The 10000-nt window shown below is 33.6% G+C and overlaps 1 protein-coding gene and 1 long non-coding RNA gene across 2 annotated transcripts; both read right to left on the bottom strand.

Annotated features, from left to right (window-relative positions):
* Window positions 1-1724: 1724 nt before the first annotated feature.
* On the bottom strand, window positions 1725-6339 carry LOC117318592 (protein mono-ADP-ribosyltransferase PARP15-like). The gene is made up of 4 exons (XM_033873558.1): window positions 6311-6339; window positions 5958-6231; window positions 4641-4818; window positions 1725-2583 (listed from the first exon to the last, which is right to left on the bottom strand). The coding sequence occupies exons 1-4, from the start codon at window positions 6337-6339 to the stop codon at window positions 2300-2302; spliced, it is 765 nt and encodes a 254-aa protein (XP_033729449.1). The 3' UTR covers window positions 1725-2299.
* A 1436-nt stretch (window positions 6340-7775) lies between these two features.
* Window positions 7776-8770, bottom strand: LOC117318594. Its single transcript, XR_004530413.1, has 3 exons — window positions 8680-8770; window positions 8346-8405; window positions 7776-7827 (listed from the first exon to the last, which is right to left on the bottom strand). It is a non-coding gene; the product is annotated as an uncharacterized LOC117318594 (long non-coding RNA).
* Window positions 8771-10000: the final 1230 nt, after the last annotated feature.

The raw sequence follows: 10000 nt of genomic DNA, 5'->3' as shown, positions 1-10000 counted from the left end.
CGTACATAAGAAACAAAAATTAAAAACACTTATAATGAAAATAAATGGTAATATTGAGCCAACAATACAAATGAAATGGGAAAATATATATAAAAAACAATTCCCATGGAATGAAATTTGGCAAAACTGTTTTAATATATTGACAGCCTTAAAGATTAAGGAATTTCAATGGAAATGTGTACACAAAATATTATACACAGAAATGAAAGGAAAAAATTCGGAAATTCTGATGGAAAATGTCATTTCTGTAAAACCGAAAATGAAGACATACAACACTTATTCTTTAAATGTGCACACACTAGAAATATATTGAACTCTGTGGAGACCCTGATGAGGGATATTGTCCCAGGTTATACTAACGAAATACTTGATAAAGAAGAAAATGTAATACAATGTACTGGGATATCCAGGAAATAACACATTTTCTCTTTTGATAAACACAATAATATGCACTGTGAAATGGGTAATATGGAAGGTAAGAAATGATATTAAACACAACAGTCAGACAAACATAGTACGAACGAAACTACAAGTACGAAGACAACTAAAAAATGAGCTTTGGTTATATTGCAAAACACATAGAAGGAAAATAATTCCCCTTGATATTATACCACACATGTATGAAAATATCAACTAATAATGTATAATTAGTTTAAAATAGAAAATATATTATATTGCAAACAAAAGAGGCAATTCTCACTGTCTGTAACTCTATGTAATGGACTGTTGCATAACAGACATGTGCAGTTTTCTATATATATATGCCTCTTCCTATTATTTACTGTGTATATATGTGAAAATGTCAATTAGTAAGACATTGCGTAGTCTGATCGATTATATCGATAACGTAGCGAATGTGATTATAGAGTTGATATACATTTATCTATATATTACACATGTTGATATAATGAAATTAATTGACAAGGTATCATGTCCAGAATAATAAAAAATGGAATAAATTGTAGTCAGTATATAAGAACAAAAAAATTGAAATTAGATTAATTTGACTATTATTATGATTTTTCAAATTACATTATTGATGTAAAATTTGAAATAAAAAAAATGAAGCACTATGATGAGAGAAAAAGAAAAAAAAAGAATGCAAAAGCAGATTATAATTCCGTAAGTATATAGTAAGTGTGTGTTTTGTCGGTGCATGTGGTGCATCTGTTTGTGTGTATCTGTTGGTATGAGGGTGTGTTATAAGAGAGGGTGTGTCTGTGCGTATATGTCTGTTGGTGTCTATCTATGTAAGTGGGTGTCTATGTGTGTATGTCTATCTTTCTGACTGTGAGTGTGTCTGTCTGTCGGCGTGTATGAATGTCAGGGTGTGTGTCTTTTGCATGTGTGTATCAGTCTGTGTGTGGCGGTGCAATGGTGTGTATGTATGTCTGTCGGTGCGTGTGAGTGTCGCGGTGTGTATGTTATGTGTCTGTCTGTCTTCTTGTGTGTCTCAGTCTGTATGTGAGGGTGTATGTGTGGGTTTGTTGTATTTGCGTGTGTTTGTCTGTCTACCTGTCAGTGTTTGCATCTGTGTGTATATGTCGGACTATGTGTCTATCTGTCTTTCTGTTTGTGGTATGTATAATTATTGAGTGTAAGCAAATTTAAGCTAAGCAGATATGAAAATTCGCTGTATAATAAAGTTTGTAATTTTATAGTCTGCTAATGCAAAAAAGTCTTTGCTCTATGCTCTGAGTGCAAAAAAAAAAAAAAAAAAAAAGTAGTCTTGGTCAAAGTTCACCGTGACAGCCAATTGATCGAAACACATTCATAGTTTACTTTGTGATAGTAAGACATAATACATAGAATTACCAATTCTCAGAATAGAAGGACACCCTAAAAATAACCCCTGTGAAAATTCAAGAACAGTTCAAGAAGTATTCTTGAACTGTTCTTGAATATATTTCAAGAACTGTACTTAAACTGTTCTTAAAGAGGTCTTGAACTGTTAAGGAACACTAGTTCTAATTCTATGTATTGTCTTACTATCACAGATATCTTACTCTTGTTATTCTCCTGAAGCTCAATGTTGATAGATAAAATCTTCCTGGTTTATTTCCACATTTGAGGCAATTGTTTGAAGCCAGGTAACTGCTTTTCTGTTGCAAGTTTTTGGTATTACCTCAGTTGTATCAATTATTAGTTTAAATCAATGCACATGTTATACAGTGTTTGTTATTGAGATGGACTATGGTCTGTGTCTGGTAACTATGAATGAACAAATAATTTGGAAGCAGGTCTGAGGCAAGCTTAAATAGATCACTGCTATAGTTTCATCCTCTTGACAAAACTGTACTTAGGAAAAGGTGACTATGTATTCAGGATATGCCTGTGTGTCATGAAATATGACAAAAATGGATGGCGTAGTTGTATTGTCTACAACAGAGTCATACAGGATATGACCTTGACTTCCCTTTTGTGGGGGCACCCTCATTCTTCCTTGACCTATGGTAAATTCTCCAGTCAAAACTCGGCACTGGTACATTCGATTATATCCATTGGCATCTTGGACTGAGTATTGTGGCTGAGCAGAATATTGAGAATTCACAGCAAAGTAAACTCCATTTCCATAGGCAACAGCTGAAAAGAGACAGTATATAACATTACTCTCTATTGTATAATAGAAGTGTCAAAACACAAGGAGGCTGCTTACACTCCAGTGAACTTAATTAATGTAATTCATGCTATTTTGTGCATTTGGTTCATTACAACTTAACTCCCTTAGTGGAACTGAAGAAGTTTAAAATGTTTGCTGTTCATGAAAACTATTATTCAGGAACCATGTTGTAAACAGCCAATAATGTGGCCTCCACATCAGGCCTATGCTTATTGTTACTGTTGTCCTACATTATTATATACTAGTTTACTCCAGGCCATCTCCAGATCAATCCTGACAAGTTTCAAACAAACTCAAATGATGAAAATTTGGAAGATGTTCAAAATGTTTAATTGATGCAAACCATCTTGTTAGCCAATATTAATTTGTTCAAAGTATTCTCATACTTGACCAATATGTGAAGTTTGACCATACATTAAAAATTGACATAAGTTCTATCTAAAACTGAAGTTCCTAATGTTACGACAAAGATTTTCTATAAACAGTAACAGTAACTGTGACCTTGACCTTGGCACCCTGAAACACAAATTTGGTTGAGTCCTCTCAAACTTGACCAATTAAGTTTTATCTAAATCCATTTATGAAGTATCAAAAGTGATGACAGAAAGTAAACATCTGTACATGTATGCAAAAGGAAGGCTAACAAGCATTTCCCTCCTTGACTTTGTTCTGAGGGGGATAACAAGAGGCCCAGAGTGCATGTATCGCTCACCTGGATATTTCAGTGATTTGGCAAAAAACACTTCCCTTTGGACCCAAATAACTTTGACCTTTGAACCAGTAACTATGATCATTGGTCAGTTAAATTCAAACCAGCAAAATATTCATCACTGAAAAGATATTACATTTGACCTTGATCTTTTCACCTAATTGCCTTAAACTTTGACCGTTATTTTTGACATCAGTATATGTTTTTGTAAACTGATCATCCTGACCAAATTACATGTAAATCGGACAATAATTAGTAAAGTTAACAGCTTGGAACTAGAATTGTGGATGGAAAGACAGACGGCCAAACAGACAGACTGATTACTCCTACATCTTTGATGTGAAGACCTGAAATTAAGACAAAATCCTGCCACCCCTACAAAAGAAAGATCCAGATCCACCGTTTATACTAAAATAATTTCCCCTAACTCAAGGATGGTTTAGAGTGAATGTGGACAGAATCCTGCCATTGAAAGGATTTGAAGAGTTTGAAATCTTTGATACCCTATTGGACCTGACCCTTCATACTCCTTTTGGCCTCCCCCCTCAGCCTCCTAGGGGGTCAGCCCAACAATTTGTACAATTCTGAATCTCATCAACCTAGGAATGATTAAGGTCAAATATGGATGATATCAAGCATACAAAGGTTTAGAGAAGAACCCATTTTTAACAATACATATAGCCAATTCACAAATTGTCCCCTCTGTGTTTCAGCCCCATAATTTGTACAATTTTAAATCCCCAACACCTAGGGATACTTCTAGTCAAATTAAGTTAAATTCCAATTGTTGGTTAAGAAGAAGTAATTTGAAGAAATTGTTGATGTATGGAACCTGTAGCCGGACGACAGACGATGGACCCCATATCCATGGTATAGCATAAGATCACCTTGGTCCTTCAGACCATGTGAGCTAAACAATTCATTGCACATGACACTGGACAAAATATGATGGTTATAGGTGATCATGACCAAAAGTGTCAGTCAAATGACCTGAAAGCTATGGCTGAAGAAAATTATTCAGACTAAATTTATAGTGTCCTTTTTATATAAAACAACCACACATGTCCCCTACCAGCCCATGCTAAAAATAGTAACCTTGACCTTGACCTGAAAACCCTGAAACTCAAACCTGATCTGTAGCTTCTCATACTAAAGTTATATACCAACTTCCACCAACATACAATGAAGCATGACTGAGAAAAGTGCGGAAAACTGAGTAGACAGACTTTAAAATGGACAGACATACAAACAGGGAGGAAATATTCCCCCCGGTTTCACCGGTAGGGGACTAATAGTTAGTGGAACCCATACCATTTTTTCCACAATAACTACGGTTGAAACCATGAGCGTTGATACTATCCACAGTAGTAGGAGCTGTACCATGCCACAACATGCGCTCATTCTGTGTGCCTCTCCGGTTCTGGCTATCCATTTGCTTTTTCTTTGCTACAAACTGCTGGAATAGGGTTCTGTTTTGAACTCTCTCAATCTAAAACAATAGAAACACAAGCTGAATAACACTGGTATTTTTACATTTGATTTTTTTTCAGACCTCCATTTAGTTAATGTCATACTTCTGGCAATTTGACTATTTGACTTAACTGTTGACATACATGTATCAGACAACATGCAATGAAATACCCAAACGACCCAGAACATTTGGTTTTACAAATTTTATTGATCAAAATATATAAATGTGCATGTTTGATAAGATTAAGTAATGTTAACTAAAAAATATTGAATCAAAAACCTGCTCAGATAGAACAATACAATATAGTTAATACATATCAAAGTCAACCAAGTTACATGCACTGATCAGCTAGTAAATGGACTAACAATTGTACACAGGACTTAATTGTCATATAATATATACTCCTCTCAACATTTTGAGACATACAAAAAGACAACATGGCCAACTTAAAAAAAAAAGACTTTATACATGATAAATGTTTCCTTAAAAACAATATGCATGATACTATACTGAACCAAGAAGATCTCAAAACAAACTCATTGCTTTACAGGTGCTTTTCAAGTCAGCAATCTCTAGAATTAAAAGTTCTATAAGAATTTTCCTGCAGTTTTGAATGAAACATGAAAAGTGCTTATTCCAAAGTAAATCTGTACTAAAATTCTTAAATAACGCAACAAATTTTCAAGCTTTTGCATTATAAGCCAGAAACCAACACGTTAAATTATGTTATTTTTGGGATAAATATTTTCACTTACTAACAATGCCATAGACCAAAATTACCGAAGGCTTACAATCTTTTGAATAGTGTAACTAAAATTAAAACTTAAAAATATTGATTATTTTTGGTTACAAAACTTGAAAAGTAACTTAAAGCATTGATATATGATGTGTTTTCACTACGATTTGTTTTTTTTCAGCAAGTACTTTTTTTGCACACATTGCACTTTCTGTGTTATTTCCGGCTTGGAAATTTTGGGAATTTTTTTTTTCAAAATTGCCACCATAGCTTCATAAAGGCGGCCATCAAACTTTGGTTTAGGCATGGTAGATTTGTTCGACGCCTGGCCACTTACACTGTGACTACAGATGTAGTCTACAGTGTACAACTGTGTTAGCAAAGTGTGAACACAGTCAAACACTTAATCACTGTGGCACACAGAGTCCTCCAGTTCCTCATATGTCTTTCCATTATACAGCCCTAGCACATGTACAGCAACCTCTTCTCCCTGGTACTGTTGCTCGGTTTGTTGCTGAGACTGTTCTCCAGACATTTGAGGAGTCTGTGGAGAGGACACCGAAAGGTCTTTTACTGCTGCAGGTGGGACCACTTTCTTCACTTTCTTCGTTTTTTCTAAGTCCCTCACCCGTTGTTTGAGTTTTTGGAATTTTTCCAATAAATCAGAAAATTCCTTCCGAGTTACATATGCATTCCTGTGGAGAAATACATTAATAAAAATTATTCAAATATGGCAATAGAAAATTTATATTTATATTTTCTGTTATCTCTTACAATTCATCTTTTCCAAATGATACCTGCATTTAATTAATATATAGAGGATCTGTCATGAGTTTCCCTTCATATTAGATTTATGATACGAGTTTTGAATTTTTTATTTTTGCGAGCCTCTGGCGAGCAAAAATAAAAAATTCTAAACGAGTATCATAAATCTAACATGAAGGGAAACGAATGACAGATTCTTTTTATCATATGACGTTTTCTTTCATCGTTCCCCATCAAAAACTGATTTTCTCTTTTGCCTTGAATCGTCACATCTCAACCAAATCACCCGAACCTTCGAAGTAGGTCAATTATACCGACGAGAGAAGAAATAGTTCTAACACAACTGACTCTTGAAAAGGATTCATTTTATTAAATAAACGTCTCAAAACAAAATTTCAGCATTTTTTCATTTAATCTATAATAGATAAATTGTCCTTGGTGTTTGAAACAATGAGGAAAATATTTTAGTTTGAAAGTTCATGAGCGACTGTTTTTGATGTGACGAAGCCGTGACGTCACTTGGCGCGATAATGGAGGCTTCGTTGTACAAATGTCTATTCGCTGTCGCTGTCGTACAGAACCATTGTACGGCGCCTTTTCACTGCTTTGTGTTTATCCTCGTCCTCGCGGGAGTTTATGGAGATGTGAAATGTTCCACCGTGAATATTCCCACTGAACATCGTGTTCAGACTGCCGTGAAAAGCGACTTTGGATGCCGATTTGTTGGCAGTGTTGTTTGTTTTGACATTACACGTGTTTGTCGACGACAGTGTCAGCATGTTATTCTGAGTAACCGTTGAAGGCAAGTTGTAACAAACTACATTATCGTTTTTCATGAGGATTTTATTAAATAATGTTATTATTTGTTTATTTGAAAAGAATCTAGACTAGATATGTCTCATCGGACAACACAACCGCAATTTTCTATCGGAGTTGAAATATGTTACTAGGGGTCATAAAATAGATGTTTGCCAGGCCTAATTTAACATCTTATAGTATAAATATAATTAAAAAACTTAGGATGTTTACATCTTGGATTTTATCTTTGATTGTACAATATGTTATGTTAATAGACCAATTTGTCGTTCAGTTGATTTTTTTTCAAAGTTTACAAGCACTAGTCGCCATTTTTACGAGTCGTAGTAAAAAGAAGTAGGTCGTTCCCACGCGTATGAATACAGTTCTCACGGAACCAGCCAATCAGCGTAGCGAAAGGTGTTATTACACTAGTGTCATAAAGAAAATTTATGTGATGGGTTTATGACACCGTATATAACGGTAGTCATATGATAAATATAGATATGTTACATTTTGCTTGTTTGTTGATTAAAGAAAAGAAGTTATTATCTTTAAGGTGCATTGTGTTACTTTTTTCTCAAAAAATATACCAGCCACTTTTATCACTGGCTCAATCTCATCTTTGCAAACTGGCTTATGACAAAATTAAATAAATAAGATAAAATAAAAAAAATTACTCTTCTTTCTTGGGGTCACTTTCTTCTCCTTTCTCTGGACCAGAAATGAACCTAAAAGATTGAAATAGCAGATCTGAAACTACTTAGATTCCTTAGATTAGTCAGTACATTTAAATCAACTTTTAGCATCACAAGCATAACTCTGAGAATACCATATCATATTCTTGTTAATAAATATAAAGGAAGCAAGGTATTTCAAGAAACAATTGTCATCGAAAGATAGTGTATACTATGATAGTAAATGATTGATGAAACATTAAGAGAACATTAACCAAAACATTATAATGTTAGATTCCCTAATGAACTTTCATAAAGTATTGGCATCCTAAAGCAAGTAACAAAAAATCAGGAAGTATTTTTATATTGTATTTTTTTTCTATTATAAATCTTTGATATATATAAAATGATTGCTAGTGGTACATTATCTTTCAATTCTAGATATCAATGTGATCACATAAACTATTACTATCAAATTATATATATATACATTGTGTACACTGCAGTTACCAATGGTAACAATAAATTCGAAAATTGATCCTTGTACAAGGATCATCACACAGTGTGCCTACCTTGTGAGAGATTGGGAAACATATTCTTCTGTAGGTACAGTTGGTGTTCGTGGCCTCTTCCTTAAAGAGAAATTATTAAATGCTATCATTACTTTAATTCCAATGGTTTATAACTATCTTCTGTAATGAGAGCAGATCACACATCATGGCTGGACAAAAACAGTAAATTGACAACTATTCTAGGTTTTCTGAAGTTGAGATAACACTAACAAATGGTTGATTACACAATTGTCATAATAAGCATTGAATTGTTACATGTGAACATAAATTTCTTACTTTGATTTCTCCAAAAATATCCACATCATATTACATTTCAATACTTGAAAATACTTACTCATGATTTTCTGCAATCACATCTTCAGCTAAATCCATGGTTGGCAGTGTCGATGGCCTCTTCCTTATATTTAATTGAGGTTCATCTGGTTCTAAAGGTTTTTCAACTTCCTGCAAGCTAAATCAATGAAATTGACATTTTTAGTAATTACTACTTAAGGTCATTTTCCATACCAGTATCATGATATAATTCATAGACATAATTATATATTTAAGTAACATTATCTTATTTTGACATGATTTTCTATCCTAAATGAAAAGCAATCAATCCTACATGAAACAAAAAGAAGTTAATAAAGTTTCATCATTTTAATAAGGAAACTGTAGATAGATACACTTCATTTATGGTAAAATTAGCATGTTTATAAATATTTTATTAACTTTTTCAAAATTAAATAAAGATATATCACTGCAAGTTTACCTTCAGCCATTATTTCTTACCCGACTCATGATTTCATCAAAAGCTTCTCTGTCATAAGCTGCTGAGCTTGAAACTGGAGTTGAAACAGTTTATTAATGTCACAGTAGACACGGTACGCCAACACACATCTTCCTTTAAAACATATTGTAGCTGGACTTATTAAACTGCTAATGGATGGGCTAGTATACAAAGTTACCTCAGACTTGTTTTTTTCCTACTTTAAATTTATTTCCAAATAAAAATAGGTGTTAAAAATGCAAATTGCAACAGATTTCCTCATGGTTCCATATTTACCACAGTTAAGTAGCACTTTTGACTGTTGAATTGTTATTCAAGTTCATAAATTTATACCTTTGCTAAAGACATGTATGGTTCGGTTGATGGTCTGCAAATCATGATAAGCATGCTTAGTTTCAAAATGTTCTGGGCCTTATAATAGTTTTGACACAAGTCAACTTTGATTGACTAATAATCACAAAACTTAATTGTGATGATAAATATAGTGGCATGCATAACAAATGTTACATCAAATTTCTTAAATATATAAACCTACCAACACTTGGACAAATTGAAGCCGATCTAGAACTACAAGCTTTTTCCGGTACTCTTTCCTTTGCACCAGTACTAGTACTAGTACTACTTCCACCTGTTTAAAAGATTACCATTATTCAAAGATGTCATACAGATAATGAAAGCATTTAAACCTCGGAGCCATTACTAGTACGTTTATCTTTCAGCTTATACTGTTTTCTCTCTTATATATAAATACACAAGGGGCCGACATTCGAACCTCACCATTTCTAATATTGTGAAACGTTTGTTTTTTCCAATGAAGTCTCCAAAATCTTTAATTTGAAGTCTGATATTTTTGATGATATCCAGCAACTTCTGAGACCCATTT

The sequence above is a fragment of the Pecten maximus genome, unplaced genomic scaffold (assembly GCF_902652985.1).
Source record: "Pecten maximus unplaced genomic scaffold, xPecMax1.1, whole genome shotgun sequence".
Taxonomy (NCBI): domain Eukaryota; kingdom Metazoa; phylum Mollusca; class Bivalvia; order Pectinida; family Pectinidae; genus Pecten; species Pecten maximus.
This window is presented reverse-complemented; position numbering and strand designations above follow the sequence as displayed.